This window comes from Hyperoodon ampullatus (assembly GCF_949752795.1).
Source record: "Hyperoodon ampullatus genome assembly, chromosome: 4".
NCBI classification, from domain to species: Eukaryota; Metazoa; Chordata; class Mammalia; order Artiodactyla; family Ziphiidae; genus Hyperoodon; species Hyperoodon ampullatus.
In genome coordinates, this window is record NC_136917.1 from 141,281,777 (window position 1) to 141,307,038 (window position 25,262).

The window sequence follows — 25,262 nt, forward strand, 5'->3', positions numbered from 1 at the left end:
TGAATACTCCAACTGTGATGGCAGAATGTCCTATCTTTCAGTAATTAGAAAGGATGCTATGGCATCATATTTTAGGAGAATTTAAATAAAAATCCCTCAAGCAGATAATGACAACTTACAGTCTAACCAACTCTGACACATTGCATTCATTTGATAGAAAGGGAGGAGAATATATATATATATATATATATGTATATATATATCACATAATATATCAATTACAGCATAAGCAAAAACTAAATTTTAGCATATCAGTTTTATAAAGCAGTTTAAGTTATGGTGATTTAGCAGAACACAGGAAAGCAGAAAATGTGTTCACGCTTATACCAAATTAAGGATGTTGACTTATGTGACTAATATATGCAACTTTAATTTTGTTTAACACTGTCTGCCAAAATAAACTTTAACTCCATAACTTAAAATATGTATGTACATGAGTTTATTATGTACAGTTAATGCCACTGTTTTGGCTGCAATAAAATCGATCTTGAAATTTAAAAAATATATATAAATAATATATGCAATATATATTATATATATAATAGCATAATACAAAATAAACTTTCCTATTGCCTGTCTAAAATCAGACCTTTTGTTTAAGGGCTTTGAATTCAATTCAATTCTCCCAAGTTTTTTTTTTCAATCAATTAATTAATTTTCTGCAACATCGGGTCTTAGTTGCAGTGTGCGGGTTCCAGAGCATGTGGGCTCTGTAGTTTGCAGCATGCAGTCTCTCTGGTTGTGAGGCGCTGGCTCAGTAGTTGCGGCAGGTGGGCTTAGTTGCCCTGCAGTATGTGGGATCTTAGTTCCCTGAATCAGGGATCAAACCCGCATCCTCTGCATTGCAAGATGGATTCTTAACCACTGGACCACCAGGGAAATTCCTCTCCCAAGTTTTAAGAATGTGGAAGTTAAACTCTACAATATTACATGAGGAAAAGTTTCCAGAATATGATATATATCTGTCACAAACTGTTCCTAAAACAAAGGGGAACTATTCTTCCTAGTTCAGAAAAATTTGGATATTTTTGGTTTTACTTTTATTTTAAAAAAGTTTTTATTGGAGTATAGTTAATTCACAATGTTGTGTTAGTTTCAGGTGTACAGCAAAGTGAATCAGTTGTACATATATTATACATATATCCACTCTTTTTTAGATTCTTTTCCCAAACAGGTCATTACAGAGTATCGAGTAGAGTTCCAGATGTTTTTAAAAAGTAGATTTTACAGAGATTAAAACTGAAATGGTTGTGGAACCAGAAGGAAAATCCGACAGAAAAACTTTTCTATAATTTGTTCAAGTTGAAGATTCTCATATTTTATTTAAAAAGTACAAAATGGAGTCATAGAATCACCAAAAAATAATACAGTGTGGTTTGACCGTTGAGTAATGAGGCTGATTTTTTTCACAAGATTTAAGAGTCACATAGAGTATAAGACTAAAAATGTGTGTCTTTTCCTCAGCCAGGAGCAACAGAGTGAGACCAGCCAAGAAAAGTGAGTCATATGACCACGGCTTGACACAATTGCCAATGTTGTTTTCCATTTCATGTGTCCTCTGGAAGGACGAAAGTGGAAAAGCAGACCCAGTTGTGAAATTTAGCTTTTTCACATTCTGCCAGCTACCCTATGATGGAGTTATATGCTGTATTAGGACTAGAAATGGGACTTTAGTTCTAATACCTAAATTTCCCCTCTATCCAAGTTCTTAAAATGTGTTGAAAATAGAGAGCATTGTGACGTTAGTTTCTCCTTATGTCATTGGACAGTCTAACTTGGTATTTTGTTCTCTCAATGACTTTAATTAAAATTATACTAACACAACAATGTAAAGCAATTATACTCCAATAAAGATGTAAAAAAAGATACATATATATATAGTATTCACAGGAAATAAAGAAATAATTCAGAGTTAAAAAGAATACCATGAAAGGGCAGTGCTTTTATAGGAACTGTTTAAACTGGACTGACTGTCCACTGTCTCAGTATACTTGCTAAGGAAGCTAAGGGCTCATTTAATTTTCGTGTTAGCTTTGCTTCAAAAACTAACAGCCACATTCCCAGGACATGGTCAGCCCTTAATCAGATAAAATGTTTATTGATTTTCCACTTGGTCCTTCCACTCAGCTGCTAAGTGCATAGATGGTTGTGAAGAAATCAGACTTTAATTGAATGTATGTGTCATATCAATGCACCACTGCCAACTTGAAGAAACTTAGAGTAATGCCTAAGATTTATTGAGTGTTTATAAATGGGGCCAGAAACTTTGCATGAATTACCTCATGTAATCTTCAGGACAGTTCTGAGTATTATAAGCAATTTTAATTTGCAGATAAGGACACAGGCTTAGGAAAGTTATGAAACTTGTCTCAGGTCAGTCAAAGGGATACACTGTATACATACATACAGCTGTATGTTTGCATCTGCTGAGTAATATCTGGGGTTTCTGGGACTCCAGTGCCAGAAAGATCATGAAAAATGCAGACTTGGATGATAGGGATGGAAAAGAAGGTGTGCTAAAGTCAGGTCCCAGAGGCCCAGTCCTAATCTTGCCTTCCTGACCAGGGACAATCTTGACCAGGCCTGTCTGATCACACTTCAAGGAAGATGGCTCGTGGCAGGTTCTCAGAGCAAACTTAACTCTACACAAGCCAGGGACAGGTGTGGGGAGAGGGGACTGGGAAATGGAAGACGTGGGAACGCTGTCCAGGCGGGAGGGAAGAGAGGCGGTGGGCCTCCAGGCAGGTACCCCTTTGCAGCCCACACAGGCGCCAGACACTGACATGAAAAAGCAGCAAGCTCCGGGAAGGCCCTCCTGCGCCGCCGGAACGCTAGGCCAAGGCTTATCCCTGACCTTGGTAAAGACAGATACCCGCGATAGCTCAAAGCCGAGGAGCTGCGGCGGCAAGGGCGCGCAACACTACGGTCTGGAACACGCCCGACGCGAGGAAGCATACGAGCGCGGCCGGGCCGGGACTTTACCCGTGATCCGCCCCGGCCACGGGCCCCTTCCAGCATCTCTTCTTCGTCAGCCGGAGCCCGGCCCCGGAGGTCCCAGGACGTCACCGAAGCGCGATCAAGCCTCCAGCCCGCCCCCTGCGCGCCTTCTTTTTCCTCCCGTTCGGTGACGTGGAGGCCCGGGCCGCGCCTGCTCACACACTCACACGCTCGCTTCGGCCCGGCCTGCGCCTACCCCCCCGCCCAACCATGGCGGCTCTCACACTCCTCTCCTCCAGCCTGCGGTTCTGCGCCTCCGCCCGCCGCCCCGGGGGCGCCTGGTCCAAGGTAAAAGTGCGGGTGAAGAGCAAGGCCGCGCGTCGAACGAGTGCGGACGAAACCCCGAGTGGTGCCAGCGTTTTCTCCTCTGCCCGTACCCACCCGCTCCAGTCTGGGAGCCGTCATCCTGGGCGCAGTACCCAGGGCCCCGAGACGCGACGACGCCTTCCTTGCTTGGCCGCTCTGCCGCATGGCCTCCTTGGCTTGCTTCTACACCTGCTTTCCCGATGGGGCGAAACGAGGCAAAGAAGCGCGCGGAGAGGCTGAGGGGCAGGAGGACGCCTGGCAGCGCCGCCGCGCCCTTCGGGGCACGCGTCTCCGCTTCGCTGGCAGCCTTCTGGGAAGGGGCTCTGGCGGCCGAAACGGGACGAGGAGGGTTCGCTTGTTTAAAGGGGGCAGGGGCGACGGCTGTAGCTGGTAGGTTTGCGCTCCGATTTGGGAATCTCGGGGCAGGGGCGCCTCTAGAGGCCCGGAACCCAGCGCTGGGCCAGCCAGGTCGGCTTGAGTTCACCGCCAAGGGGATGGAACGCTGCGCCCCACCATCCAGATAGGGCTGCGCCGCACCTCGGCGGTGGGACGGGGAACCCGGACTGGAGCCCTTGCCTGGTTGTTTACCTCCCCACGCGGAGGAGCCTGTAGAGGATAGGCGGTGGCTAGAGCGCGGGCTTGGGGCGCCGGCGTCCCTTCTTCCGAGGCTCCTCGGGATTTCCGATTTCAAAGCCTTTTGCAAACCTTGTTTCGCCTTCACTGCAAACACTTTACGAGTGGTAGTATCCTGAGGCATTCGCGCCGCGATTGTTGGCTGATGTGTGGTCTTTTTTTGCCCCATGCTCCGTCCCCGCCTGTAAGCCCACGTCCTGGTGCGGTTCCTATTCCGAGTCCTCGGACAGGACCAGATCTCTGAGTCTTGGAGGGTGGCTTACCTCGGCTACGTCCATCACCACGGGAGCCTTTTCCTTGGAAGAGACAAGGAAAAGTGATGTTTTTACTTAGCAGCGTTTTGAATAATAGTTCCGAGCTTGAAAGCGTGCCTTGCACACTTGAGTACTCACAGGGAACTCCTGCCCCGTCCCATTGCTCTTCCTTCTTCCCCACGTCCACTCTCTGAGAGCGGTGAACACAAAGGGGCCACCAAGCCCCGTAGGTAAGTGCTAGGATGATTAGAATCATCCTATCATCCTAAATCATCCTAGAACGGTTTACTCATAAATGCTTCTTAAGAAGCATTTTGATAATTGCAGATAGCTTTGGATATGTAAAGCATTATTAAAAGGGAATTCGACCTTCAGTCAGATTGCTGTGGGCGCTGAAACTAATGCAGATCAGGACACAGCGATATCCTTGGGCCAAGGTAAATACCATTCTTTCTTTTGACAGTTAATTATTTGCCTAAGTGTAACTTACTCATTTTCTTCAGTATATTGTTAAACTATTCCTGAAACCCAGCAAACCTCTTCTTAGATGGCCGAGCTACAAATTACGGGTTTTTCTGTATCTCATCTCTCCTCTCAGGTTTGATTATCATAGGTCCAACTCCAGCTTCCCTGTGTTCCTTCGGTGCTTGGCACTTAGGGCTCTTACTCCTTATTTAGCCCTTAAATCCTTACCTCCTGCTTGCGTTAACTGTGACACTTGTGTACTTGTGTAACTTTTTGAATGTGTGTACATTGTCTTCATAACCAGATGAAATTTGCAGAGACCATATTGTATGCCTTATTCTCTGTCTCTCTCAACATTACACACTACCCTGCATAGAATAGACACTCAACACGTTTCATAGGTGGATGAGAGGACGCTGTGGGAAACTTACGTGGTAACCTTGAGAATTTTTCTGCTAAACATACCCAACAGGTAAAATGAGATAGGTTTTTTTCTTTTTTATTTATGATAAACATGTCTTTCAAACTTGAGTTTGCATCAGATTTACCTGGAGGCTTTATTAAATAGATTGCTGTGTTCATCCCCAGAATTTCTGATTTAGTAGGTCCTGGCTGGAGCCCCATACTCTGCATTAATAAGTTCCCAGTTGATAATGCTTCAGGTCTGAGGACTGCACTTTCAGAGCCATTGCCATTGACTTCGACTAAAATAGACTGTTGACTTAAAAATATATATATATATGCACAACGTGAGAGTTGCGAGTTAAGTTTTATTTGAGGCAAAATGAGGACTGCAGCCCAGGAGACAGCGTTTCAGATAACTCTGAAACTGGTCGGAGGAGGCCAGGGGAGGGGCCAGGATATTTAGAAGTTTTGCAACAAAGAGCAGGTAATTGGGAATTGAGTTTTTTCAGGGCTCATCAGCTCACATTGGAGGGCTTGCAATCGCTGGTGACGGTGACATTCTTTGTTTACTAATACGGCAGGAAATATTCAATTTCTCAGCCTACTTATTCAGACTATCAGACTTTTAATTTCTAAGATTAAAAATATGTTTTTGTGTGTATGTGTGTGTTAAGACAGAATCAAATAACTCCTTGCTACTTGAGGGTAGGGAAGAGGAGAAAGCTGTCTGTAACTCAAGCCCTTTCCTTTCTATCCCCACCTCTACTTATTTACCCGTGTTTGGGCAGTGTGCCAGGGTATACCAAGCTCCTCATCTGACCTTGACCAAGGTTGAAATTTAAAAGGACAAAGGTCATTTGGGCAACCTATACCTTTGCAGGTCTCATTTGACTTTCAGTATAGTTCTCTTAAATTTTCTTTTGTATTAACTGACACTTTTTATGAAAGGAGTTTTTGGAGGAAGAAAAGAATGACAGCTCATTTTTGCTGCTACTTTGACCCCCTCGGGTTCTTTGTCTGGGAGACTGATAGGCTGTGGCTGTGAGTTTACAACCTCGTTGGGCTGGTTAAGGGACAGCATCTCAGGAGTCAGGTGTCATTCTCTTCTACTCCCTCTCTTTTTAGGTTGATTATATAATGAGAATAAAGGAGAGAGGATGTTGAGTCTGAGTGATTGATTGCAACACAATCGACTTTATCGTTTTTTCCTGTCCATATTGTGGATGAAGTGTAAAGAGGGAAACAGTTTAAAACTGATGGTGAATGCTCGCTAGATAGCCTGATTTGCAACAAATAGTATGCTGGGGTAAGACTAACCATGCCTCACTTGCAGATAACAGTGTGCTACTTTTCTCCAGCATCCATAAACTTCAGGCCCCTTAGGGGAATGCGTTTTTTGGTGTGCTGTTCTTTACTTGTCCGTTCAGGAGGCATTCTTTGACACCCAAGATTGGATCAGGGTCCATATATGTAGTGTTTGTAGTATTGAGAGCAACAGTTGTGTCTTAATCCTTACTATCGATAGATTGAAATAAATAGTGCAGAGCTTGGCACATAAATTTTGGCACAGTAAATATTTGTTGGTTGTGTTGCTATCAGAAATCGATGCTTGATGACACCGACATTGTGAATTTGAGTCCCAGTATACAGGTTATCTACTTTCTTTCACTCTTCCGAGGGGCCGCAAATGACACAGTTTTCCTTATATAATAAAAGATATTGGTCATAAGGGGATTCTGGTGATAATCTGTGGATAGAGTATGTCCATCCTACTACTAAGATGAACTACTTATAGCCCAGTTCTTTCAAAGATGAGCTAGTGAAATTGTATAGATAAAAATTGAATACATCGCTATACATGGAAAGCAAATGCATGTTTCCAAATGTTTATTCACTTAAAAATGTTTTTTAATGTTTTAGGGATGTGTTTGCTACTTTTCAACCAGCACACGTCTCCATACCAAATTTTATACGGATCCAGTGGAAGCGGTACAAGACGTCCCTGATGGTGCAACAGTACTGGTTGGTGGTGAGTAATAATATTGTTTTTCTTTTTATGGTAACAGCCTTATGTTTTCAGCAAAGCAGGGAAATTACAATGGCAAAGTATGTAGATTAGAAATGCCAATTATTTTATTACTTAGTTTATAAATGCCAATTATTGGAAATGCCAATTTATTTATTTATTCATTATCTTATTTTTATTTATTTATTACACATCATCTATTTTTTATTACAGTGTCCCCTTCCTGAAAGCTTAGCAAGGTTTAGCACTTTATGTTTTACCTTTTCTTTCCTTTTGTGTTTCTTTTTCTATTATTTTGAAAAGCTGACGCCTTAAATGGTGGTATCTTTTTTTTTTTTTTTTTTTTTTTTTTTGCGGTACGCGGGCCTCTCACTGTTGTGGCCTCTCCCGTTGCGGAGCACAGGCTCTGGACGCACAGGCTCAGCGGCCATGGCTCACGGGCCTAGCCGCTCCGCGGCATGTGGGATCTTCCCGGACCGGGGCACGAACCCGTGTCCCCTGCATAGGCAGGTGGACTCTCAACCACTGTGCCACCAGGGAAGCCCTAAATGGTGGTATCTTATTAATAGCTTTGAAAAATCCCTAGATTCTTGGGAATTCATTGATCTCATCAACCCACAGCTAGTCACTCCTTTTGTTTCTCCTCATTTTATGAGTTTGAGAGCACATATGCCTCAATCTGTTAGTGAGTCTCCCAAGTTCTTTGCTTCTCTTTGTTTGGAATGTCTTTTAGCACCACTGTCTCACACTCATTAAACTTGCTGCATGATTCTTATATTGTACATTTCTTTGGATTTCTAGGCCTTGGTCACAAAAATCAAGGCTTATTTATTTATTTATTTATTTTGCTTTAATAGCTGCCAATTTAATATCTCATTGTACAGTTATAAAGTACCGTGTTCAACTACTCCTATATTGGTGGGCCTTCAAGTTAAGTCCATCTTTTTGTACCCAGAAAGTTTCTTCAATAAACATGCTTGTTCATAGATTCTTGCTTCCAACAGCTTTTGTTTAGATCTGGGGGCAGGACTAAGGGAGGAAATAAAAGATGAAGAGCTGGTGAGGCACCCAGAAATGAAACAGCAGGAAGCTGTTGCATCTTCCCAAAGCCTTGGGAAAGCGGACTGCCGTGTCCTGAGGCAACCTTGCTGAGAGGTCCATGCAGCAAAGGACTGAGGCCTGCTGGTGTTGGAGGGTCTCCTGCAGAGGCAGGGGGTGGCTGTGGCTCACTGCGAGGACAAGGACACTGGCAGCAGAAGTTCTGGGAAGTACTCCTCGGCATGAGCCCTTCCAGAGTCCGCCATTAGCCCCACCTCAAGGCTTATTTTTAAGGCTGCTCTTCATTCATTCAACTCAGCAGTCATTGAACTTTAGACCCAATACCATTTGAGGAATTATGGAAGATGTAAAGAAATGAAAGTCATTGGCTTAGGCTTCTAGATCTGCAAAATCTACTCAGGCATATAAAACAAACATGCTTGAAAAACTGACTGTACAAAGGTTCAATTTTAAAGTGGGAAAATAATAGATATGTAGTTAAATGCAAGAAGAACAATCTGTAGCCGTATTAACACGTTGCACTTGACCTTATACTTACGAATCAAGACTTGACGGTGATGTCTGGTACTATATAACGATGTAAAACATTTGGATACAGCTGTGTGACCATTTATTTTTTTTTTGAGGTTAATTTGTGCTTTTGTTTGCCAGTAGACTTAACCAACGTGGCCTGCAAACTTTTTTGATCTAAAAGACACATTTTATATCACAATCCAACCAACATACACACATATAAAATATGTATACATATATAAGTGAAACAAAAGTTTTGCCAAAAATGTCTATCCTGAGTGTTAATTCTTTTTTTTTTTTTTGAGACTTTTTTTTAAAGCAGTTTTAGGTTTACAACAAAATGGACAGGAAGGTACAGAAATTCCCCATGATCCCCCTCCCCACACATGCATAGCTATTATCAAGAGTGGTAGCTTTTTTTTTTTTTAAACCAGGGATGAACTGCCTTGGCACATCATAATCAACAAGTCCACCGTTCATCTTAAGGTTCACTTTAACGAAGTGAATAGTGTTGCATGTTCTATGGGTTTGGACAAAAGTATAATGACATATATCCATCATTATAATGTCATACAAAGTATGTCACTGCTCATAAAAACTTATGTACTCTGTGTATTCATCTCCCCTCTCCCCTCAAATTCCTGGCACCAGGAATTCGATCTTTTTATTGTGTATTTATTAAGTTGCTGAGATGTGCCTGTGCATTTTGCTTAGTAGGTCTAATAATGTGCTGGTATATTTTCTTTTTTATTAGAAAGAATGACACATACATTTCCCTAAAAGAACATTACCCTCTACACAAATTGTTTATCTTTTTGGCTCATTATAGGTTTTGGGTTATGTGGAATTCCAGAGAATCTTATAGGAGCTTTGCTAAAGACTGGAGTAAAAGGACTAACTGCAGTCAGCAACAATGCAGGGTAAGCGTGCATTTTTAAAACAATTGGCTTGAAAGAAATGACAGTCCTCCATGATACTGAAATGAAGTCTACCAGTGAAATGAAAAATTTCCCTATTGACAAGAGCAGTATGCTCAAGGGTCAAAAGATAATGTTTATTAGGACTTGCGCCACAGTCCAGTGGTTGACTCCACGCTTCCACTGCAGGAGGCATGGGTTTGATCCCTGGTCAGGGAAACCAAGATCCTGCAATGAAAAAAAAAAAAAAAAAAAGTATGTTCAAATTGAGTCCTTCATTTTAAAATTTAAAGATGTTCCTTTATGTTGTATGTTATTGTAGGTCTCTATAAAGGAAGATCGATATCCATTTTAGATGTTTCACGTCTTTTCTTTTGGTTATGCCCTTACCCTAGATGATACATAAAGAATACCATCAATCATTACAAATGTTGCTGGTTTTGGTAAAAGGAGGAGGGTATGCAGCTGGCACTTAAGACAGTAGGCTCACATATCAAAATGGTCAAAAATGAGCCATAAAATTTTAATGATGAATGGCCTGCATATTAAGATATATTTAGTTATCAAGGAAAAAGCTATTTTTGTGCAAAATGGTAAATTGTCAGCTCTCTTTTAACAATGAAAGACTTTAAAGATCTTAAAAATGAAAGAAATTAACTGAATTGGCAGTTTAGTCTGTTATCATAAAAGCAATTTAGAAGAAATAGCACAGATTATTTAGGAAACAAAACTGATCTACATTTGTGCTCATTTTTTCCTTTGCTGAGTTTATTTATGCTATTATTTTCATTTGGAAGTCTCTCCACTTCTCTGCCTATCCACATCTTTCCCATCTTACAGAAGAAGCCCTATCTAATTATAGAACTGCTCTAGCCTTCATTGATCTTTCCCCTTTCTGAATTCCTTTGGAGATGGTTAGCCTTTCTTTGTGTACTGAATTGTATTTATTATCTCTGATGTATATTACAGGCCAATCCTGTTACTTGGAGTAGTTTTCTTTTTTCTTTTTATTTTCTGGCTGCTCCACGTGGCATGCGGGATCTTAGTTCCCCCACCAGGGATCAAACCTGCACCCCCTGCAGTGGAAGCATAGAGTCTTAACCACTGGACCGCCAGCGAAGTCCCTAGAGTAGTTTTCTATTTCCTGCTATGCTTAGCCTATAGTCTCAGAATCACCGAGAGTTGGAGCTGGACGGGATTGTAGAGATCATCTGTTCCAGTTCCCTCATTTAACAGGGGAAACTCATCTGTAATCAGGGAAGTAACTTGTTCATGATCACTTGACATTTCTTAAACACATCCTGTGCCCTTTGAGCTGACTTTATATTTATTAAAAATACTTTTGATTATCAGTACTTGGTTGGGTTTTCCTGTTAGCTCAGTGCTTACAGGGAGTGGTGTAGATCAATGTGAATTCTCCATGCAGAGTAAGTACCGATAACCTGCTTCGTTGAACTCAAAGAAGGCACTTTGCACACCCTCATTGGCAGTTGATTCTCATAATTAGAGGAGTTTAAATCCTTGAGGTCTATAGGGATGAGGGCTTTGTTTTGGTCCTTAGAGTCAGATAAATGAGGACAACTTAGTATCTTTTTTGGAGAACCAATGACATGGTTTGAGTTGTTGGGTAAATGTAGAGAACATGGAATTAGAAGTAATGGTCATCACCAATATGTGGAATCGAAAAGAATGATACAAATGAACTTATTTACAAAACAGAAATAGACTCACAGACATAGAAAACAAACTTATGGTTACCAAAGGGGAAAGGGGGCAGGGGAGGGATAAATTAGGAGTTTGGGATTAACAGATATATACTACCATATGTAAAATAGATAAACAAGGACCTACTGTATAGCACAGGGAAATATATTCAATATCTTGTAACAACCTATAATGGAAAAGAATCTGAAAAAGAATGTATATGAATATATAACCAAATCACTTTGCTGTACACCTGAAACTAATACAACATTGTAAATCAACTATACTTCAATTAAAAAAAAAAGAAGTAATGGCTATTTTCTCCTTTAGAAAAAGACTCCATCTATATAAGTTCTGCCTGAATTGGGAAGTCTTTCCAAAGCTCAGGATTCCTGATTGTCTGCTTTTGTTTTATTTGCTTTTAATGACCTCTAAGACCTGTTGGCCTGAGGTACCATTTACTTTGCTGTGGAGTATTAACTGTTAGTCTTGATAAAACAAACCCTACCTTAGGATCATTCAGATGAATTAATACTTTGATATGGATTGATTAGGAAGGCAGGAAAATTGCAGATGTTCCTTTGATTTTTGGAAGACTTTGACCTATGAATTACAAGCCTGTGTAAACCAAAAGTTTCATGATATGCTATATGTCAACCAATTAAATCACAGAGCCAAGGGAAGAATAGGTGTGCTATATTAGTTATTTTCATTTCCTCGTGACAAGGTAATTTTGGATTACAGTTCTTGAAGGTGGGGATTTAGACAACTCCAAGGACAGCCCCACTTCCATGTAGAAGACTAATAAATACTGACAGGTAATATGTACAGCAGTCCTCCCTGATCCATGATTTTGCTTTACGTGGTTTCAGTTACCTATGGTCAACCTTGGTCTGAAAATATTAAATGGAAAATTCCAGAAATAAATAATTCATAAGTTTTAAATTACAGGCTATTCTGAGTAGTGTGATGAAGTCTCGGGCCCTCCTGCTCTGTCCTGCCCTGGATGTGAATCATACCTTTGTCCAGTGTACCCCTCCAGTTGTTCACTTAGTAGCCGCCCCCGTGCTCAGCTTCATGGTCATCAGATCCACTGTTGCCGTATCCTCGGTTATCAGATCCATGATCTGTATCGCAGTGCTTGTGCCCAAGGAACCCTTATTTTACTTAATAATGGCCCCCAAGTGCAAGAGTATTATGAACAGTGGAGAGCTGTTTCCTCCAGCCCTGGGCCTGATGGGATGAGGGGAGGGGGCTGTTTGGACCCAGAAGAAAGCCTTATGGAGAGGGCTATCCAATGTGCTGCAGCCCGCCAGGGAGAGAGCCAAGGGAATAGATGTCCTGCTACCATTCTCCCCCCTCCCCCCTCCACCTCCCTGGTGGTGCCTTTCACTGGCTGAACCCAATCAGCAGTGGATGGGCCCAGTCAGAAGCCAGAGGGCAGGGCACTCCATGATTCAGTCTACACAGGGCAGCTGCCCCAGGCTAGAGGTTGGAGAATGGATCCGGAGGGACACATAGCAAATATCCAGCATGAAGACTTGATGATTTTCATTTTTATTACAAAGGAGCCAGTGAGGAGGGGAAAAGTGAAATCAAGCAATAAATTCATTTGACAAATGGTCAACAGATGTTTATGTAGAACCCTATCTGGAGGAAGAGTTTCCAAGAGAGACGGAAAGACCAGTTCAAGGCCCCTAGACAGGATGTCTGGTGTGTTTGAGGGACTGTAAGGAGGCCAGCAGAGGTAGAGAAGTGAGCAAAAAGGAAAATGGGAGGAGTGAGGTCAGAGGTGTGAAAGGGCATCCCATCCCATCCCAGGGGGCCTTGCAGTCCACTCTAGAGACATTTGCTTTTTTTACTCTAAATAAATGGGTACCAAAGCAGGGTTTTGAGCACAGCAGTGACATGATCTGACATTTTATTTTAGACTTGTATTTTTGGCTGTCATTTTATGAGTAGATCGTAGCAGGCAGGAGTAGAAACAAGAAAGGTTATTGCAGTATCCCGGCAAGAGATGGGCTGGTCCCAGAGAGGGAGTGAGAAATGCTCAGATTCTGGATAGATTCTGAAGGTAGAGTCAGGATTTTCCAATAAGGTTGCCGTGGAATGTGTGTGTCAGAGATCACACCATGAATTTTGTTCTGAAGTAGTGAGGATGGGGCTGCCATCAGGTGAGATGAGGAAGCCTGCAGATAGAGCTGCATTGAGGGGAATAGAATTGTTTACCTGAAGAACTGAAGGCCTAGCTAGATAGTAATTAGCAATAGGTAAAAAACAAACAAAAAACGTAAAGCATTTTGTGTAATGTTTTGCAAGAGCGACTTTTTAGTGATTTGTCGCCCTCTAGTGGACAAGTGTATTATCAACCTTCAGGGAATGCTCACATCTAAAAAATGCACTCTTGAAAATACTTGCTATTTAGGCTTTAGTTTTCTTTTGAACCAAGTAAGAATAAATCATGAAGGTATTTCTTTTACACCTATGGTGGGTGGGAAATGTTATTAGATTCAATATTGGAAGCTAGGACTATAAAACAAGTCTATCAGGAGGTTGACAGTTACCTGTTACCTGAACTACTTTAAGGTATTCAGTGTGTCAGGACAGTTGAGGGGAGGTTAGAGGCTTGGAAATGCATTCTGAGAATTAGGAAAGAGTTAGTTGAGCGGGAATGGCCACTTGTGGGCATGAGAAAAATGAGGAGGGAGAGTGAAGTCGAAGTTGGGAGAAAAGGAGGTTGTCAGGAGAAATATGAGTGGTTTGTCATATAAAATTTCAAGTTTTTGAATGTAAGTGATATTAATATTCTATCAGATGTCCCTTTGATTGTAAGCTGCTTGCATTTTCTTTCTAGGGTTGACAACTTTGGTTTGGGCCTTTTACTTCGATCCAAGCAGATAAAACGCATGATCTCTTCATATGTGGGTGAAAATGCAGAATTTGAACGACAGTATTTATCTGGTGAATTAGAAGTAGAGCTGACACCTCAGGTAAAAAAAATTCTTTTTTTTTTTTTTACAATACTAATTTATTTTAAAATTTACCTTTTTCTTCCTAGAAATTTCATTGTGTAAGAAAGGTAAGGTAGAATGCTCTTTTGCCAAATCAAGGAATTGTGTTTATAGGTCCCACCTCTTGATTGCTAGAGAACTAATATTTTGTTGCTGTGCACTGAAAAAGAAGGTGAAAATATCTAGGCTTCAGGATAAAATTTTAAGTTTGGCACTATAATGTGTATTTCATTGGAGTGTGCAAAAGGAATTGCTGGAATGTTTGATTGTCCTAAAAGTCAATTCCTATGAATCACAGAATTAGAAATTTGTGGGGAATCTGGTCTTGCTGAGACATAAGAAAGTAAAGGCCATGGAGGGACTATATCACAGAGTAAGTGCTGGGATCAGAGCCCAGGTGTCTAGAGAGCTGATGCCATTACAAAGGAAGCAGTGATTACAATTAATCTAACAAGTTTCTGCTCACTTTATACACCATTTCGTCTCCTAACTGATTGAAGAGTTTGTCACTGAGCAAAGTTTTTGAAGCCATATGAGTAAAACAAGGGTCTACAGGTTGTGTACATTACTCTTACATTTTGACATGGTCTGCCTTCATCTCTGAAACTGAGCCCACCACTCTGCTTTATTTTGTCAATAGAATGTATTATTACCACTGACTTCATCAAATTGGTAATAATGTAATATAGCAGAATTAAAAAAATTCAATCATTAAATCACTGAATATGCTTATCTGGAGAGAGCAGGCATGGGAGAACTGTTTTTTCTACCTGAAGCTTCACAGTGTTTTTCCAAGTCACACCTGATCACTCTACAGTCTTGGCACCTGTGCCTCTCATAGCATTACACATGCTTGATTTATCCAGTCTTCATTTAAAGTTTTTTGAGAATAACAAAAGGTGTACTATCTTCATCGCTTGTGCCGCTTTTACAAAATACCACAGACTGGGTGGCTTAGAGAAGAGAAATTTATTTCTCACTGTTATGGTGGCTGAGAAGTACAAGATCAAGGTACAGGCTGATTTGGTTCTTGGTGGGGGGAGGGGAGAGAGGGAGAGGGACAGTGACAGGGAGAGGGAGAACACATGCAAGTGAGTGCTCTGGGGTCTCTTATTATAAGGACACTAATCCTCTTTTCTTTTTTTTTTTTTTTTTTTTTTTGCGGTATGCGGTCCTCTCACTGTTGTGGCCTCTCCCGTTGCGGGGCACAGGCTCCGGACTCGTAGGCTCAGCGGCCATGGCTCACGGGCCTAGCTGCTCCACGGCATGTGGGATCCTCCCGGACCAGGGCACGAACCCATGTCCCCTGCATCGGCAGGCGGACTCTCAACCACTGTGCCACCAGGGAAGCCCCACTAATCCTCTTTGATCAGGGCCCCACCCTTATGACCTCATTTAACCTTGTTGCACATTGGGGGTTAGGGCTTCAACATGTGAATTTTGGGAGGAGGGGGGAACACAAATCTGTCCATACCATATAGTTTTCATCTTCACATTATAGGCTGAGGTAACATATCCTTTGAGTTGTGGAGCTATTGAAAATTAACTTTTCAGTTACCTTTTTCATCTTTTTTTGTTTTGTTTTTGACTGTGCTGGGTCTTTGTTGCAGTACGCAGACTTCTCTAGTTGTGGCACACCGGCTCTAGAGTGCGCGGGCTCAGTAGTTGCAGCACACGGGCTTCTCTCTAGTTGTGGCGCATGGGCTTAGTTGCCCCGTGGCATGTGGGATCTTAGTTCCCTGACCGGGGATCGAACTTGCGTCCCCTGCGTTGGAAGGTGGATTCTTAACCACTGGACCACCAGAGAAGTCCCTGCTTTTTTTTTATCTTTTGCATTATCCCTTATTTTGTCAGAACGCACATACATGGGAAAGGAACTTCCTTAATATTTCTTTCACATTCTTCCTTTAAGCTGAAAGAAATCAGAATTTCCTGCCCCAACTTAGTGGTGCCTGAGTAAACATTGGCTCTGGGAACTCATTTTGCAGCCTGAGAGCCAGGGAGGAAGTGCTGATGAAGTGGTAGGGATTAGGACTCCCTTGGGGGTTGGATATGGTGTCTTGGTGGTACCTACAGGGGGCTTGTATGTGGCAATAGTCGATCTTCATGCCTTTGCCCAGTTGGACAAAGAGGAGTATAGTATTCAGGGAGGGTGGACATAAAAAATATTTTAAAGTAGGGAGTGTTATTATGGTTGTTTCGATGATTTAATTTTTGTGGATGTTATTAACTTAAAATACCCAAAGTGCAGGGAAGAGTCACCTCTGTCCATCAGTTAGAACAGAGAACCAAGTATCTGGAAGGTTTTCAGTTACGTCACAGGTCCATCCTTCCTCAGAATATCCCGCCTATTCCAAATGACTCAGTGTCTGAAATCCCAGCTGTTAATCCCTTCTTTGAGTTTAGTATTTAAAGGCCCCAGTTCAAGTGAAAAATTGTTTTCAGGTTGGGAAAATATTAACACACCATCATTAATATCTAAACCTAGGGAATTCCCTGGCAGTCCAGTGGTTAGGGCTCCGTGCTTCCACTGCAGGGGACACGGGTTCGATCCCTGGTCGGGGAGCTAAGATCCCACAAGCCGCGTGGCACAGCCAAAACAAAACAAAACAAAACAAAACAAAATCTGAACCTATTCTTACTACTGGTTAGCTAGTCAGTTATCTAGTCTGAATATGATGTAGCTAGACCGTAACAAGATGTTTCACTTTAGGGAAAGTGTCAGGAAACGTTCGGGTCCAGAGTTATTACCCTGTGGGAAAACCAGGTGGAAAGGCAGGTGGTGGTGGAAGAGCTGGGGAAATTAGGTTTGAAATCTCTGGTCCCTAGAAGGGGGACAAAGATGATCAGAAGAAGATACAAAAAAACTTTACATATAGCTATTCCTACTCAGAAACAAAATTTGAATCTCTCTTGGCTTTTTAAAAACCATTTTACCTGTATGTTGTACTCTTTGTCTAGCTTGAATTTTTCCTTAGTTAGATAATGTAATAGATAAAATACTTATGAGAATGGTTTAGAATAAATTCTAGATAGGTTTGAAAGTTTTACATTATATAAAACGTATATATTATATAAAATATAATATATATATATTATATAAAACGTATATATAATCATAACATTTTTATTAAAGATAAGGTTCAGGCCATGCCTACATAGAGCACACAGTAAAACACAAAATTTAACTGTATGTTTTTTAATGTATACAGTTAAAGTTACATACTTCAGATTTGGAAATTTATTTAAAAATATTACAGACAGACTGATGTAGAATGTGGTGTCAAGAAACCAGTGGAGACATGGAAGCTGAAAGCACTAATATACAAATAAGCAGTTTCGTTAAGAATTAAGGATTAAGGATAGAGAGGTTGTTGTCTAGAAAGATAGTAACTGTTTTACATAGATATTCTAGCCTGCGGTGTCATCGAGACAAACCAATATGCACTGCTGGGTGTGGTTTAGATGGATAAACACCTAGAAAATAGGGAAGGTGCCTGTAAGTGTTTCTGTGTCTGCAGACAGAAGTGTGTTTAATGGACTTCTGATGCAGTGTTGTTTGCTCACTTGTAGGGCACGCTTGCAGAGAGGATTCGTGCAGGTGGGGCTGGAGTTCCTGCATTTTACACCAGCACAGGGTATGGCACCCTGGTGCAAGAAGGAGGGTCACCGATCAAATACAACAAAGATGGCAGCATTGCCATTGCCAGTAAGCCAAGAGAGGTAAGAAAGCTGGATATCTCTATCAGCACAGGATTCCAGGTGGACTCGTTGGCTAACTAAGTATAAAACCACACCTATGTGAGAACAAACACTGTCATTCATTCCGTAATGTAAACATGTTAGGTAAAATTTCTAGCTAAAACTGAGCATCTGCTAGTAATTTAAATCACATAGAGAGACCAGAATAAATAAATGAGAAGAAGAGAATCTGTAATCTGTAGAAGGGGTGCAAGTCAAGATTAGTTTTATGGTAAGTTTTAAGAAATATAGGAGCGTTGATAATTGCTGATTATGTTTATGTGGAAAATAGAGTAGATGTATGCTATATATGGTATTAAATTCTTCCTGCTCAGGCCCCTTCTGGATGTGATTGAAGGGGGAGAAAAAAGCCAAAGAAATCACAAGTTTGTCTACAATCTTAAAAAGCGGGGTCAGTTATAACTATATAATGGAACAGAGGGTTCATATTATCTCCTTTGTCCTTCATTTTGTATACTGGACATATTTGAATAACTGAATAACTTAGTTTTATTTAAAGTGCTAGATAGTATGGGGTATCTTTATACTGGGTGACTTCACTCACATATTAGAAAAGAATAGGGACTTATCTGGCAATCCAGTGGTTAAGACTTTGCCTTCCAATGCAGGGGGTGTGGGTTCGATTCCTGGTTGGGGAGCTAAGATCCCACATGCCTCACGGCCAAAAAACAAAAATATAAAACAGAAGCAATACTGTAACAAATTCAATGAAGACTTTAAAAATAGTCCACATCAAAAAAATCTTTAAAAAAAAAAGAAAAGAAAAGAACTCTAGATCTAGATATAGGTATTTGAGATACTCAGGTTTGAGCCAGTTTTTTTTTTTCTTTTTGCAATACGTGGGCCTCTCACTACTGTGGCCTCTCCCGTTGTGGAGCACAGGCTCCAGGTGCGCAGGCCCAGCGGCCACGGCCCACGGGCCCAGCCGCTCTGCGGCACGTGGGATCTTCCCAGACCGGGGCATGAACCCGTGTCCCCTGCATTGGCAGGCGGACTCTCAGCCACTGCGCCACCAGGGAAGCCCTGAGCCAGTTTTTAAAATGACACAGGTCAGCTATAATTTTAGTATCTTTCCATTCTCCCTGCCCACATGGCTCATGAGCGTTAACAAATGTTGCAGAAATGCTGAGCTTATCTCTAGGGAAGTGAAAATTTAGTAAATCAAGGGCTTTTATCACCTTTCTGCTTATAGGGATGTTAGCTCTGCATGTCCGTGTTTTGAGGGAAGATAAAGGTCATGCCCTTGTCCCCTGCTGTCCAGTGTTTGTCCAGCAGCGTCCTCCATCTGGAGCTTTGCCTTTCTGATTAGAGTGACCTATATTGACTCAAAGCTTTTGTTAAAATTTTTCATACTCTATCTTGCTTCTTTCTTTACCGCCTAATTAGGTTTAAAAAGTTTTTGACAAAGTAAAGGACAGGAACCTAATTATTAAGATGGATCTTGGTTAATATAGATAAAGAGGCCTGGCAAAATCGGGTGAATGCTTTGAGAGCTTGCTAGAGGTTACAGCATTAACTCTGCTGGTGAAAACATAGGATAGACTAGAATCTGTTCTGAATGCCTGGGTTCATTTCAGCCTGGAGTCAGGTGTAGGAATCTAGCAGTTTTGTCATTTTATCTGCATCCCCTAGGAATACAACAATAATTTCTTGAAATGATTCTTGTTAGCTCTTTGTTGTCCTTGATTGTGGTGTGAAGAGGAAATGAGTGAATTCCTTAGGTCAGTGATAGTTATTGAGGACCTTCTATTTGTCAAGCACTGGTCTAAGTGTGGTGGAAAAAGGGGTGTTCTAGACCAAGTCCCCCTGACAAGGAACAAATAGACAAACACACAATGTCAATACTGGAAGTGCTGTGAACACAAATCAAGTAGGGCAAAGGCAGAGAGAATGATGAGTGGTCAGGAAGGTGTGCTCCAGGCTGGGTCAGGGAAAACCTCTCTGAGTAGGTGACATTTGGTAGAGACCTGAATAAAATAGGGAATGAGCTGGGTGAAGATTATAGGTTTGTGCTCTAGTCAGAAGGAAGAGGAAGGACAGGGTCCCAGGGCAGCCTTGCCTCATGTGTGGAACAGCAGGGCAGTGAGACTGGAACAGAGTGAATGAGGAGAGAGTGGTAGGGTTGGAGGTTAAAGAGAGGCAGGAGCCAGACACACGAGTTTGGCCTTTACTGAGTATGGTGAGAGGACAACAGAGTGTTTTGAATATGGTGGGACACTGATGGGATCTGAGTTACATTTTGGAAAGAGCACTGTGGCTGTTGGGTAGTGAGTTTTTTGCTGGACACCCAACAGCAGAAGCAGGAAGATGGATGAAGAGGCTGTTGTATTAATCCAGGTGGGAGTGGAAGGTGGTTTAGACTAAGGTGGTAACAGTGGAATTTGTGAGAAGTGGTTGCAATTGGGAAATATGTTGATAGTAGAGCCAACAGGATTTACTGAGTAAGAAAAGACAAGAATCAAGCATGCTGCTTATTGAAAAGGCCCGAGCATGGGGGTAATCAAAGAGCTCTGCCTGGACTTGGTGCTTTTGAGACATTCAGTAGCTTCCAAGAGGAGGTGTTCTGTAGGCTCAAGCTCAGCTCCTGGAGGGTTGAGAGCTGGGGTAGGAACTTTGGAGGCATCAACATGTGGTGTTTAAATCCATGGGACTGGGGCTGGAGTGTAAACAGAGAAGAGCTCTTTTGCATTTAAGGGTTTAGAGGAGGCCTGACACTGAGAGGTTGAAAAGAGGAAAAGGAACAGCAAATAAGATGGGAAAGAGTGCCTAGTGAGTGGAGAGGAAACCCAGGGGAGTCCGGTGATTTGGAAGATGGGAACTTTTACAAAGGAGGGAGTGATCAACCGTGTCAGAGTATGAAGAGGTTGGGTAAGAGGACTGGAAATTGACTATTGGATTTGGAAACGTGGAGGTCATTGGTGACCTTAAACAGTGATTTTTCTGGAGAAGAGGATTTTTCTGGAATGGTGAAAATTTGACTGGAGTGGATTCAAGAAAGGACTGAAAGATGAGGAAGGGGAGACTCTGACGTGCATAACTTTTTCAAGTGAATATAACAGCTAGTTTGACAAAGCCAATTCCTCCCCTGTTTTAAAATTTTAGAATAGTGAACACTTAGCAACTGCTGATGTGTAGACCCTTCAGGAAATTAGATAACTGGAATAGAAAGAAATGCCAGTGTTTTTACTTTGCCCTGGCTTAGCATATATTTAGATGTATATGTAGTTCTCTAGATCTGTATGTAAAGGCTTCAACTATCATCTCTGGTGATGGCTGAAATACATAAGACTTAAACTATATTGATGTGTAGGTTACAAATATCTTTCATATAATTTGTCTAAGTTCATATTAATATGATCCTCATTCATCAGTGATTCCCTAAATTCATTAATCTTTTCTAACAGGAAAGTGGTATAATGTCTTTAAGGAAACTGTTCTTTAAGAAATGATTTTGTTTTAGTGCAAATCAAAACTACAATGAGGTATCACCTGACACTGGTCAGAATGGCCATCATCAAAAAGTCTACAAATAATAAATGGTGGAGAGGATGTAGAGAAAAGGGAACCCTCCTACACTGTTGGTGGGAATGTAAATTGGTATAGCCACAATGGAAAACAGTATGGAGGTTCCTTAAAAAACTAAAAGTAGAGTCACCATATGATCCAGCAATCCCACTCCTGGACATATATCTGGAAAAGACAAAAACTCTAGCTTGAAAAGATACATGCACCCCAATGTTCATAGCAGCACTATTTACAATAGTCAAGACATGGAAGCATCCTAAATGTTTGTCAACACATGAATGGTTAAAGAAGATGTCGTACATACATACAGTGGAATATTACTGAGCCATGAAAAGAAATGAAATAATGCCATTTGCAGCAAAATGGATGGACCTAGAGATTATCATACTAAATGAAGGCAGACAGAGAAAGACAGATATCATATGATATCACTTATATGTGGAACCTAAAAAATTGATACAGATGAACTTATTTACAAAACAGAAATAGACTCATAGACATAGAAAACAAATTTATGGTTACCAAAAGGGAAAGCGAGAGAGAGGGATAAATTAGGAGTTTGGGATTAACATACACACACTACTATATATATATAAATAAACAAGAACCTACTGTATAGCACAGGGAACTATATTTAATATCTGTAATAAGCTATAATGGAAAAGAATCTGAAAAAGAATATATATGTATATGTGTACATATATATGTCTGAATCACTTTGCTGCACACCAGAAACTAGCGCAATACTGTAAATTAACTATAATTTTTTAAAAAAGAAAGAATTTCTTTTTTTAAACCATAGTTAAAGAAAAGTAAATGTACTGGAGCTTTCTCCAGTATAGCATTTCTATAAAATGCATGTAATTTGTCCACTAGGGGGCGCAGTAGGAATGAAAATGGAGTTTGGCCTTCAAATGGCTCCCATCTTATGTGGTGATGGAGAGAGGTATTGACGTTGTTTCCCCTCTTCGTTTCAATTCACAGAGCTAAGTCTCCATGAAGAAAAAAGGAACAAAGTGCCGCGGCATAGTTTTGCTTTATGTGTCTTCTCCTCTCCCCTCCCATTTGGAGTAGAATTAAAAGTAAATAAACATACAAAAATCAATAGCCTTCCATCAGACCAGTAATGACAGAGAGAAGGTGTAATAGAGTAAAATATAACAGTCACAGTGGTATCAAAAACCAAGAAGCACCTATGAATAAAGCTGGAAAATATATACAAAGCTTTTTCCGAGGGAAAACTATGAAACTATTGAAGGAGGAAAAAGAAGACTTTAAAAAATGTAGACCTATATTCTCACAGGTGGGAAGTTATAGCATGTCAGTTCTCTACAAATTAGTCTACAAATTTTAGGAATCCTAATTAAAATCTCAACAGAGGATGATGGATTCATTAGAAGAGACGAATGGATTTTTATAACTATTTTAGGTAGGAAAACAGTGCATTGCCCATTTCATGCAACTTACATGGTTTTCTGGGGTGGAGGGAAAGAGGGGCTCTTTTTCGTGTTCAGTATGTAATTTATTCACACAAATAATAAAGTGAGTGCTAACACACACAGCCTATGCCGTAAGCATATGGAACTTCCAGTTCCTCACAATTACCAAGCTTCCTCTTGCTTCTGAGCCTTTGCACATGCTGCTCTCTCAGTGGCCTCTTCACCATTTTGACAAAGCCCTGGTTGCCTGCACTACTCTTCCTTGAAGTTTCAGTTTAGGTCTCTCCCTCCTTTTCTAACTAGGCTTGTATCCCTATTATCTGCCTCTATCAGAGCAGGGAGCACAGCCAAACAAGACCTCTGCAGATCCTGACAATGCCCTCTTTGTCTCTTGCAGGTGAGGGAGTTTAATGGTCAACATTTTATTTTGGAGGAAGCAATCACAGGGGATTTCGCTTTGGTGAAAGCCTGGAAGGCAGACCGAGCAGGAAATGTGATTTTCAGGTAGTATAATGGTTTTAAAAAATGTTAAATGTGATGCATTTCAGCAACTTTATATTTCCAAAATTATGATTACAGAATGGATATCTTGATGTGTTTGGTATTTAAAAATTTATTTTTAAAATGGCTTAAAATCAAACACACCCGTGTGTGTGTATATAGGTGGGTGCAGAACCATTGCTGTGAGGTCATACTGGTTTGATGCACTTGAGGGCATCTGTTCTGATTGGTTGGTACCCATGGTGCACTGATTGTTAACTATTTGAATCTGTATATCCTTGTATATAGTCACATACAAATTTTTTTTGCCCCTGTGTACTTTAGTTGCCAAAACTAGTTACAGTGTTGTGACATGCTTAAAAAATGTGACAAAAGCACACAATTATATTTAATTTTGACAGTGTTATTTATATGCATTGTCTTAAAATGCCTGTTACTTTGATATTCTGGAAAAATATTGCTAATAATCACTTAGGTCTGTTCTTTTCCAGGCCTATTGTTGTCTTCTAGGAAATGCTTATAAAGATTATGTCTGGAAAGTTGGTTACCCTTAATAATGTTTAACTTTCATTCTCGTTATCTAGATAGCCACAGATATTAAGCCACTTAATAGATTTCAATATCTTTTGATTACCCTAAGCATACTAAATACCAAGGTTTAGTATCTTGGATTTAGGGATTATATAGTTGTTTTTGCAAATTGTGCCACGTTTGAATATACTCATAAAAGTTTTTCAAAATGTTTGGTCTTGAAGACGTCACCTGTTAGGTTACAGAAATAATTGTCTTTCTCATTATATTGGCCTTTTCCTGCTTTTAGTTAGTGATATTTTTTATCTTTACCAAATGCAGCTTTGGTATGATCACAATTAAATTATCAGTGATCACTCTCATGTTTTTGTTCATTTCTGAAGATCTTCTATGACATAATACTGTATTTGATTTCTTGAATTTAGCCAATTTTTTTGTTCATTTGTTTTTGTTTTGTTTTTTTGTCCGGGCCGCAGCATATGAGATCTTAGTTCCCCAACTAGGAATCGAACCCGTGCCCCCTGCGGTGGAAGCGTGGGTCTTAACCACTGGACCACCAGGGAAGTCCTGGGATTTAGCCAATTTTGATATTATAACTAATTTTGGCAATTACAGAGGACATTTTGAATGTTGCCTACCTTATTTGACACCTTGATGTAATGCTTGCAAAGCTTAGTTGTTTTTTTTTTAAAGATTAATGAAATTGTATAGTAGCAAATGGAAATGAATTATTTAAAGTATTTCCATGAGTTTATCCTGTGCTTTATTGCGTGTTATCTAAAGACTGCACAAAGGCTATTCTGAGTACAGACCTTATGCCTGTAGTTTCTGCTCAGTAGCCATTGAGCTTTGATGTGAAATGAGAGTGCTTGTCGCCAGTGGTCAGGTGGCCTAGATTCTTAAGATACTGACTTCTAGGCTGACCTTCACGTTTAGTGGGACAACTGGTACAGAGGTCTGTTTAGGCCATTGTTAGAGTGGGCAGGCTCTGCATGCCTGCACCTCAGGCCACTCTGCCCTTGGAGCTTTTGATGTTGGATGTCTGGTGGAATCCAACACGGTAACTTCTCAGAGTACACAAGGATTCCTCTCTTGAGGACACACCTATCCTTGAATCCAAGTGAAAGAAACATTGGTGGCACAAAGAGCTGTTAAGACATAGCTGTGAATTATTTCTCTTTACCAAAGAATTTTCCCTATCAATTTACACTCTC

At 40.9% G+C, this 25,262-nt stretch overlaps 1 protein-coding gene across 3 annotated transcripts in view; it reads left to right on the top strand.

Annotated features, from left to right (window-relative positions):
* Window positions 1–3,207: 3,207 nt before the first annotated feature.
* Window positions 3,208–25,262, top strand: part of OXCT1 (3-oxoacid CoA-transferase 1) — a gene marked incomplete at its 5' end in the record, with an annotated part of 135,116 nt that continues 113,061 nt past the window's right edge. For all 3 annotated transcript variants that reach the window (XM_079703433.1, XM_079703435.1, XM_079703434.1), the window contains 6 exons: window positions 3,208–3,285; window positions 6,981–7,089; window positions 9,488–9,578; window positions 14,134–14,269; window positions 17,864–18,013; window positions 23,414–23,520. In XM_079703433.1, coding sequence (XP_079559559.1) covers window positions 3,208–3,285; window positions 6,981–7,089; window positions 9,488–9,578; window positions 14,134–14,269; window positions 17,864–18,013; window positions 23,414–23,520 — 671 coding nt within the window. The remainder of the gene's footprint in view (window positions 3,286–6,980; window positions 7,090–9,487; window positions 9,579–14,133; window positions 14,270–17,863; window positions 18,014–23,413; window positions 23,521–25,262) is intronic.